At 36.4% G+C, this 10,889-nt stretch overlaps 1 protein-coding gene across 1 annotated transcript; it reads right to left on the reverse strand.

Moving 5' to 3' along the window:
• Positions 1-2,042: 2,042 nt before the first annotated feature.
• Positions 2,043-5,787, reverse strand: LOC140161868 (tyrosine-protein kinase receptor Tie-1-like). Its single transcript, XM_072185163.1, has 4 exons — positions 5,729-5,787; positions 4,394-4,699; positions 3,121-3,381; positions 2,043-2,230 (listed from the first exon to the last, which is right to left on the reverse strand). Exons 1-4 carry the CDS (start codon positions 5,778-5,780, stop codon positions 2,043-2,045), a joined length of 807 nt encoding a protein of 268 aa, XP_072041264.1. The 5' UTR covers positions 5,781-5,787.
• Positions 5,788-10,889: the final 5,102 nt, after the last annotated feature.

Raw genomic sequence — 10,889 nt, forward strand, 5'->3', positions numbered from 1 at the left:
CCAATATTTTAGCACAGACACCGCTAGGTCACGCCACCCTCCAACTCGCCTTAACGCAATGAATTGCAACCTTGTAGGGTGTCATATATGTGACTGTACACGGCGAATGAGCCGTAAATTCCTCCCCCGGTAAATTTTGTTCTATTTCGTGTTTAGAAAATACATCATAAGCTTTAAAATGATATATTATTTGACTTATGGTTTGTTGAACTTTACTCCATCAACAAAATGATAGCTTTCTTTGTTTCTACGTGTGTCTCTTTTTCCACATTGCTGGCAATAAATATCAAAGAGTCATAATTGGCGGTCATTTCAAATCATCCCCAAGTCAACGACGTTCAAGCTGGGCCGTCGCCATGGGGGTGCGACACCCCCCTGGCGATCTCCAAAAAAGGAGAAAGAGAGAGAAAGGAAGAGAAGGGGAAGAGAAAGAGAGGGAGGGGGGAGAGAGGAGATAAAAACTACAAAAAGTTCGTAATATATTTATACCATAAACTTATTCTGTCGCCAAAGGTTGCTGGATTCACTATACTTCAAGAAATTATTTTCATCCCCATCTCCCTCAATGTCAAGAAGAAATCTACGCCACTGTTCATCAGCACCAATTGAGATTGATAAGTTGTGACAAAATGTACGATTTGCATCTTCCTTTTGGTCTATTTTAAACCCAAAATTAATCCCATTATGGCCCATTCAGTATTAAAATGCTAAATTGCCGCGCGCATTGATCGCTAAAACCATTCTGTGAGTAGGTTTGAGACGGTCCCTTGGAAATTTCTTTTTTTTTTCATCTTGAACTTGAACACGAATCTCAAAAATGAGAGTTATAATTCCATCCTGTCTATAATGTAAACCATGAATAATATAAATGCTAGGGCAGCTCCTCTGATGCCTGGAAAGTGGGTTACAGTTGTGGGGTAGGGGTGTCTTCTATCCGAAGAGCCTTGTTGCCTTGCCCAGGGGCCATCAAAAGGTAAATTCGGCCATACACCAGAAAAAAAAAATCTCGACAACACCCCCCCATGAGAAAATGGTCAGGCGACGACCCTGGGTTCAAGAAAGTTCTCTTATTGTTAATTGCTGGTTATACATACCTATACAAAATACAATGCCTGGTAACCCACCACTTGAACAGGATTTAGCCAAAGCAAACAAAGACCAGAGCTATTAAAAATTCTATAGCCATCTAAGGTAGAAGCTTATTATCCTTTTCAACAATATGATTATTGATTGGTGTTTGACTATCAAAATGAGATAGATGTCGCGCCAGCTAGAGGTACCGATGAATACGACCTTCATGCACATGTTACACTGTAACTCAGAATACAATTTATGGAATTTACGGCTCATTCGTCCTGTACGGTCACATATATTTCAGATTAAATGATTAAACAAGCAGGAGAGAGCTTACTTAAATTACAGTCTATACCACGATACCCTGTCCCACATGAACACCCGTATGGATGAGGTAGACAAAACATACGCCCTCTACACGCATCTTGATTCGCACTCTTACAGATCAGTTGCCCATCTTGACCCCAGTGATTACGTCCGTGAGCTGCGTCATGAAAAAATATGGTGTATTTGATTGTAATGTTTGATATAAAATTGATGATTTGAATGCAATACATACACAGTTGAAAAAATCTCGGTGAAACCATCAATTTCGGTGAATAATTCTTCCATGATTATGTTTTTCAGAATCTTACATGTTATTTTACGAGATGTTATTATTATTAATTATTATTGCAAACATTTATTAAGTGTAATTCCAATGCGCTTTACATAGTAAAAATACATACAAAGTACAAGTGACGCACATTGCATATAAAAGTCGTCTTTACAATTACAACAAAACATAAAGAACTATTAAAAAAATACCTGCATCATTAAGCAATAAAACAACTGTTTCATATTGCATATGTGTATGTATTTACTGTCTGCTAAGAATACATGCTGATTGCACGATCCTTTTAGACTCTTTTAAAAGACGTTTACCGTATCATCGGGTTATTTTGGTTAGTAGCTAATGGAATTTCAAACTACATTTCATTTAAGCTAATAATATTAATACTATATTGTTTAAATGATGACTTTCCTCTTTTACAACGTTGGCCACTGAATCCTGGTGCACAAACACATTCACCTGAACGTTCTTCGCAAACTCCGCCGTTGTAGCAGCGAGAACAATTAAATTCACAATTATTACCCCATTTTCTTGCTCCACAAGCTGAAAAACATAGATTAAGTTATGCAACATGAAAAGACAAAAGTCATGCTCAAACAGTTCGCCACAGAACAGTTGGTCACGGTAGGAAAAACTTTTAAATTTTGTAAATTAAAAAAAATAACCTCTTAATTGAATAGAAATCGTAGCTTTCGACGAACAACTAGTGAGGTATCATTGATCAACCCCCAACTGTGTTTTTCGGTCAAACACACCTGGAACTATACCATGTTTGAAATTCAGATAGAATTGTTTTGTTTTGTTTTGTTTTTGATAGGCTTAATTTATCGATGGAAAAACTGTTTTTATTTTTTTATTTGAGCATAATCAATCGATACACGCTGCTTCGTAGTTTTGCGCAAAGTCGTATTTTTTGCGCAACTGGTAAGGATATCATTGATCAACCCCCAACTGTGTTGTTGGTAAAACAAACTTCGAACTATAACACGTTTGAAACTCAACTTAATTTATTGATGGAAACACTTTTTTTATTTTTATATTATGGATCATAATGGTGAATTAGAATAACCAAGTTTATCGATCGATGGACGCTGTTTATTGAGAAAAAGTAAGTTTTTACAATTTCACCCTTACTCGGGAAAACATAGCTTATCAACCAACAAACTGCGTTTATCGGAAAAACTGTCTTTATCTAAATACTATTTATTTTTTAATCGAGTAGCACTGCACGGTTCATGGTTGAACAAGTAATTTCTATTTTTTAAGCTTTTTTTTTCGCCCGATAATGATAAGCTACGTTTAACGATGAATTTAGCTTTAGGTTTTTCAGAGCTTGCCGAATTATTAAGCATTGTTTACTTTGCCTTTAGACGCGATCTAAAGCAACCTTTGCTTTGTTTCTATTGTCTCATGCGTCATTTTATCAAACTAACCTCGTACAACCAGTTGGAATATTGCGTGTTTACCATCGCCTCTCTTGTTTGACTTAGTGCATTCATAAACGCCCGCATCATCGACTGTAACACTCGGTATAGTAACACTTTTCTTATTGGTCCAATTAGGACAGTTTCTCTTGCCATTGCATTGCACGTTATCATGCCACCATATCAATTCAGATCCTGTTGTAGTCATTGTGAAGGTCACAGACTCTCCAATGCTCACTGTTTGCGAAACGTGCTGAGGGGTAACTTCACCTGAAACAAAATTAAAGTTAAGGGGAGAAAAAGTAGACAAAAATAATGATAGAAATATAATAACTATGATGATGATGATGATGATGATGATGATGATGATGGTGATGATGGTCCTAATAATAATAAAAATACTAATAGTAGTAGTAGTTATAATAATAATAATAATAATAATAATAATAATAATAATAATAATAATAATAATAATAATAATAATAATAATAATAATAATAATAATAACAATAACAATAATAATAATAATAATAATAATAATAATAATAAATAACAGTTTATATTAATTTGACCTCAGATGACCACTAGTGGCCCCATTATTGGCATAATTATAATGAAAGCTCGCTTATTAAACAACTCTAATATTGTGATCTATCGGTTTATTGATTAAAATAATCTATTATGTACGACTATGAATTTTGGGTAGAACGTTGCCCTGGAACTTTGTCCCTAATACTAGCAATCATAGAGACGCACTGTCATCCCGGGACTGTCATGTACCACTTTCGCGTCGCGCCAACACTGGCAACACCAAGCGCTGCAAATAGATATTTGGGTACGCTGTAGTTATGTTAATAGCACGTTCCAGGAGGATTTAAAACATCACGAAATCTGTTCGACCAATTTCAAGCCAGATCCATTTAAAAATGCATTACATCTTGGCTAATTTGAGGAGTTTAGTTTTCTGGGCATCTTTTCCATAGACGCTTGTGTAAAGCATTTTAACCACACTTGAAACAATCAGTACACTACTTCGTTGCCTTCATTACATAGTAGCGTACGGTGGGCACCGCGAACAAATGACTTAGTATGGTCACTGAAAAGATTAGATGTGGAAAATCTATCAATCGTGCAAAAACTAATACAAATTGGTGTTTTATGTATATGTACTAGTCAGAGTATGCACTATAGACAAGTGGAATACGGTAAAATCTTCAATTATAGGGATGTGTGTAAATGTGTCTGTTTTTGATTTGTTGTCACACTCCTGGACTATCCTTACTATCTTGTGCCATAGTAATTATTGTTATCCGTTCCCTTTTTCCTCCTTTGCTTGCTTCACAATAAAAAGCGCCGATTCGATTAAGGCCACTTGAAGCAGGCATACGATGTAATATCGCTGTGGTACCAACACGATCCGTTATTCCATCAGGTAATTGATTCCCAGTCTTTGTATAAGATGTTCGTCCGAATGATATCGTTGCGTCAGTGTCATCACCACTTCTGTAGCCTCCGATGAACATGTCATCGTCATCATTTACTCGAGTGTCGTTACTAAAGCAGGTGACATCCAAAATACAGTACGTTTCTTTGAAAAAAAATTGAAAAAAAAAATCAAACGCATTAAATTCAGGTCATTTCATCCGCCAATCGAGCTACATTATCAAGGGACGAAATAAGCTAAGTGCATCATTTAAAAGAGCGAATTTTGGCATGATATTGGTTAAAACATTAATGGCCTCAAATGTTCATCATGCATGTCGAACCAGTTTGTCTCAGCCTCATTTGTCAAAAATCTTTAGCACCACAGTATTTTTTTTCTTTTTGACCTACGCGAATGCCATTTTCTCGATCCAGATAGACATTTCGCAGCGTGCTTCTGGTTTTTGCCAATTAAAGCCATGAAAGCTTCAGTCACGGGAAATAATAATTACATTACTAAAAATGAAGCGTGCAGCTCAGTCAGCGTTGTCGTTTCATTCATCCGATGTAGTGCCCAATACCATAATATACACCATCCTTCTAATAGATTTGTACTCGCATAATCATGCCATATTCCTGGTATGTCAGCGCAATCATGGTGACGTCGAAAAATGGTTTCGTGAAGGGTAGACAGATTTAAATAGTCACAGGTATTCAGAAGAGAGAATATTCCCAAACAGTACTGGGTAACCGGTTTATACTGGAGGCTTTAATGTTACACATACAATGTGTGTATTAGCGAAACTGGTGGAAATCAATTATGGGAAAAATATGAAAACTAAATAAAACAAAAGCAAAAACAGAAATGCACAATTAAGTCCTACTACCTGTACAGCTATGCGGGCGTAAAGCTGAGACAAACTTTTTAGTTTTAATAATAAGGAGGGCCGTTTTCTTTTGTTCACTGTGAGGAGAAGGTAAATGTCCTCCGTTTTACCAAATTGTACTACCACACGGCACACCAGATCTAAGAATTTATGCTCATGAGTTTTGAATTATGCAAATGAGCTATCTCATCAGCATATTTTCGACGAACATCAAATGGAATTTGCCGACAGCCAAATGTCACCCTCGACCAAGTCATTTCAGTAAACGCCTGACCAGAAAATAAACAGTTATAAATAAATGTGCTTACCAGATACAATCTGAAACAGTATTCCCAATTTAAGGAACACATCCAGCGACATGTTGCCAGCAGCCTAGACAAGTTCGTTATGCCATAAACAATATTGCGTCCTGTTATTATAACATAATTAATACTATTTTTAGCTTTCGTTTTTTTAATCATATTCTGGTTTTTATTCCGGTGTCAGAGCAGGGTAGGTTGGTTTTGCCAGTTAGTGTTTACATTTGTTGAGTTCTAAGTGTGGCATAGAATGATAGATAGATAGGTGTAAAATTGCCACCCCTGGGCAATTCGAGATTATCAAGGTCAAGGTCTAAATAAAAAAATAGCACAGTTTTGACTAAACCAATGCCAACAATGTCATAATGATTAAAACCTACCGGTGTTTCTTTGAACGGTTAAATAGGTAGCGAGTCGTTACAGGTAGTTATAACTATTGTTTATTATAATTGAGATAACACTACCAACACTTTATTTTAATTTTAAATAATCTCAGTGTCTTAACTGTCAAAACAATCTAACCCCATAAAAACGAAATTTTGCTGCTGGAATATTTCCAATTATCGAAAGTATTACGTAGTTAATACCATATCCTGCAGATAACAAAGTTTTGACATCGGATGGACTATAGCTAGTTTTGAACATAAGCTTTTCCTATTAAAATAAAAGGAAGTATTGTTTAGCATGGCTATATAGTGAACTAATGAGCAATAGCAATAGCAATGTTTGAATGTTATTAAACATGTTAAATCCACTTTCAATGATCCCCTTGGAGGCGTTACAATCGTAATTTGGTCGAATGACTTGAGAAATCTGAATAATTCTCATCAGGTGACTAGCAAATACAGAATGTTTTAACGGAAACGTTTAAATGATGGGTTATATAAAGAGTATAAAACGTTTTAATACCACCTAGAAAACATTTTTGAAAATATAATGACAAACATTCTAACATAAAATTTTTAATTTGCAAAAATGTTTGCCGGAAACATTTTACAATAACATTTTGACAATGTTGGAGTGTTTTTTATATAAAAACGTTTAAAAATGTTTTCATCACCTTATATACGTATTGACCAAAACCAAATAACCACGTTTATTACACATTTATAACGTTTTAAAACATTTTGTGTTTGCTGGGTGTTTATACATATCAATAAATGACCAAAAAAGAGAAAACAGTTAAGTTGTGCTAAAATGTGAAGCTGTAATCAATTTTGTGCAATTGCATATATAGTTTCCCATACGGCCAGACACCTCCAATATTGACATCATTGTTTACGGCTTTATCGCTTGCAAAATACACTAGCAAACCTATACCCAATATACCCACCAATGCAAAACAATCTGGATTTCATGATGTTTCACTGATATTACCGTTAAGTGTCGTTCTTTGCTATTCTCGGTATTATACCGTAAATGTTCGATTAACGGCGCTATGGGGTCCCTTGACATATGTGGGATTTTAGGCACAACCTAAAAGAGCCCTCCCGTAAAATTATCACCAGCAAATAAGTGCACCGAACCCTAATTCTTGTTGTGATTTTAGAATAGTTAGCCCGCTATTTGCACATGAAATGTACCCCAAGGCAAAAGAGCCAAAGTGCGCTATTTGGTGAATCTTTACGGTAGAGTATTTGAAGCATTCACCGTTATTTTTGTAATGAGTGAGTATGCCAATGTAGAAATCTCAAATAGTAAGATTTTGACTGGACAGATTACATGTTATCGTTAAAGGCTTAATATGCGATTATGGTCACATTTTAATTTGGTTATTATTTGCCAAAATTTGTCAGATTTGCCAAATATTATAAAATATTATTAGCAACAACTGTAAGGAAATGCGTCTGGTAAAATGAAAGAAACCTCACCTACCATCTTAGCTGCTTAACCCTAGAACTACCAAGACATATTTGGTAACATGAACTATGAAGGGGTGGGGGTGTTGCAACCCCCTAATTCTCAATTACAAAAGTCATCTTGAAGTAAGCAAGCAAAATGAGCCGATGTCGGGAATATTGATTTTGCGATATAGCCAAAAATAGTATGTAACATCCTTTGCATTTTATTATTCTAAGCAACACTAAAATAGCAATATCTCTGGAACCATTAGTCTAATTATGATGGGTTTTCAGCAAAATAAAGCTCTGGAAATGGCTCATGTAATGAAATTGAAAACTAATTTTGGATTTTAATCGACATCAGACTCATTTTGCTTGATCGCTAAATTTAGTTTATTACTTATAACTTTATATTTGATACCAATGTATTTCTTCCATCCAGTGAAACCAAAAAAAAAAGGTGCAAACATTACCCATATAATGTCGCTATGACGTCATAATGTGATGACGACCACATGCTATTTTGGGAAATTCCGTACAAAAGTACAGGCAAAATTAATTCTCGACTAAAAATTCTACGAAAATGCAATTTTCACCATATTTTCTCCTGAATATAAAAGGAAATTGGGCTTACTATCTAAAGTAGCTGGTACCTTACTAGGGGGGTGGAATATGTGTAGGGGTCATAACATTTTAGGAGTTCTGAATAGGGAAGTTAAAAAGCAATAAGTAGGTCTGACCTTTTCGATGATGGTATGCAGGGAAGGGCCCTTTTGCATGGTTTGGGCCTATTATTCCTCTATATAGACCTATTATTTGAATTGTGTATTATTATCTTATAACGCCATTGGTTTTCAACTATTTAATTCTTTCAACACGCTCAAAATCCATGACTACCATATATTATGTACATCAACAAGTTATATATAAAAATGGGTAATGGTGAATCCAACGGACGAGGACACAAAACACATCAAGGATCAATAAATGATACAAGAGGATATCTTGAATATGAACAACAGGAAAGAAAACGAGCAAGGTACACCAACTTGATGTGGGGAAACAAGTAAAATACAGACTAGACAATACGCAAGGGGGGCAGTAATGTAGGCATTATAAGTACGTAAAGTTCGATGGCCCGAACTTTACCTACTTCTAATGCCTACATTTGCTGTTTTATTACGATGTACCATGAGGGACATGCAAACTTCAATCACTTTTTTCAAACTTTAATCACTTTTTGCAAACTTCAATCACCTTTTGCAAACTTCAATCACCTTTTGAAAACTTCAATCACTTTTTTTGCTAACTTCAGACCCTTTTTTGCTAACTTCAAACCTTATTATTTTACTAACTTCAAACCCATTTTTGCTAACTTTTTTAATAACTTCAATCCCTGTTTTTGCTCTTCAAACCCTTTCAAAGACAAAAAAGTATGGCAGCTACACTATCTCTAGGTAGGATATGTAAATATAAAACCAGTACAAGTCCAGTACAGGGTCAACTGGGAAACTACACATCGAACCGCCCACACACTGACCACCAGTCAGTGACAAGGTCACTCTCAGCTAGCCTTTGAATGTTAGCCTTGATTCAAGGCGTAAGTGCTTCTAGGATAGTGGTATCTACACAGATACTATATACTTGAAGATCTTTGCCACATGCCTGTAGCCAATATTCCGAAAAGTTAGTCCATAGACTGCTGTCATATCCATGTTATTTATAGCCACAAGGTAAATGGGCACATGTTCAGAGCATAGAATGTTTGAAGTTTGCAAAAACCGGTTAAAGTTTGCAAAAACTGATTGAAGTTTAATTGCATGTCTCTCATGGTACACCTTAGTTTATGCCCCCCCCCCCCATAACCCCCCCGCATATTGTCTAGTCTGTATTTTATTGGTTCCCCCACATCAAGTTGGTGTATCTTGCTCGTTTTCTTTCAAGGATGTAGCAATTTTATTATAATCTATTTGCGGATGATCTTTATCTTAATGTGATTTTTAAAACAAATAAGAGTGTTCACGACTACAGTACACAGGCAAGTCAATGATTTTCACTTACTGCATAGTGCAATAAGAAGCAAACTAGCATGCACAATTAGGGGCTGTGCAATAATTATGAGCCCTGGGGAGGGTAAAATTGGGGGGCAAGAAATTTTGGCGAGACGAAAGGGGGGGCTTGCAATTTTGGCAAGCCGAGAGGGGGGCAAGCGATTTTTGGCACGCATTCACGGGGCACCTTTTTAATAAAATGCTCTAAAAAGGCTTAGGAAAACAGTACGGAAACGCTTAAATATGCAAATTTTCCTGCTCGCTGCGCTCGCAACATACATCTAGGCCATTCAAAGTTTGGAATTTGGGATCCCAAAATTTGGCATGTTCAAGGGGGGGGCAAAGAATTTTGGCGGGCCGAGAGGGGGCAAGCGATTTTTGGCGGGCCGAGAGGGGGGGGCAAGCGATTTTTGGCGAGCCGTTCGGAAATTTTACCCCCCCGGGGGGGCTGATAATTATTGCACAGCCCCTTAGCTCTCAAGGAACACAATCCGTTATTACAACTCAATCATATGAAAAGTCTTCGTTTTACCCACTTCATGTAATTATCATTATTTAAAGGTCCGTAACCCGATCGACAGCATCATCCCCCCCGATTTTTGTCATTGTTAATCAGTTGTGTCCCACCCCTTGTATGAAGATATCATACTACCTTTGGTATCACAAAATAGATCGTATTTTTCTCATTACTATCCTGAAATTTGACGCTCCAAGTCGATGTATTTCCGGAGAAATCGGAGAATTCACACAAAAATAGCTTCCTTGGTGGCTACCAATTTCTTGAATTATGGACAGGCTTATCGTAGATAATTATAGTCTCCTCAACAGCTAGTTTGGTTTCGCATCATCCACATTGTATGAGAAGAGCAAACCGCAATAACTACTGAAGAGACTTCTGATCGACCACGTTACTTTAAAGCTTTAAAATTCCTTCTGAAATTAGCAGCTGCTCGTTAATAACTGAAGAACGGTATAGCCTCGATGGCTAAACGATACATTTTCTGAATCCTTATGACTAGACGAACAGTCCATTTTTAGCACATTTGACCAAGATTGAAATTTGACCCTGAGTAATGTTCGATGACTTTTTCCCGCCATAAGCTATTCCAGTTAAATTGCTCTCAAGCATTTTTGTTTAGATTATGATATTAACTACCAATGGTAAAAGTGCATCTTCCCACCCCCACCCCCTCCTCAAGTGGTAACGCCCAATCCCCTGGGTCATCCACCAATATGAGTATTTTTCAATTTATTAAACATTAATTATGGCGACATGCT

The sequence above is a fragment of the Amphiura filiformis genome, chromosome 10 (assembly GCF_039555335.1).
Source record: "Amphiura filiformis chromosome 10, Afil_fr2py, whole genome shotgun sequence".
Lineage (NCBI taxonomy): Eukaryota > Metazoa > Echinodermata > Ophiuroidea > Amphilepidida > Amphiuridae > Amphiura > Amphiura filiformis.

Coding starts and splice junctions, on each gene's coding strand:
- LOC140161868 (XM_072185163.1), bottom strand. CDS start 5,780: ATGTCGCTGGATGTGTTCCTTAAATTGGGAATACTGTTTCAGATTGTA. Junction 4,700..5,728: donor ACTGTTTCAGATTGTATCTG/GTAAGCACATTT, acceptor TTTTTTTCAAAG/AAACGTACTGTATTTTGGAT. Junction 3,382..4,393: donor AATTACTATGGCACAAGATA/GTAAGGATAGTC, acceptor ATTTTGTTTCAG/GTGAAGTTACCCCTCAGCAC.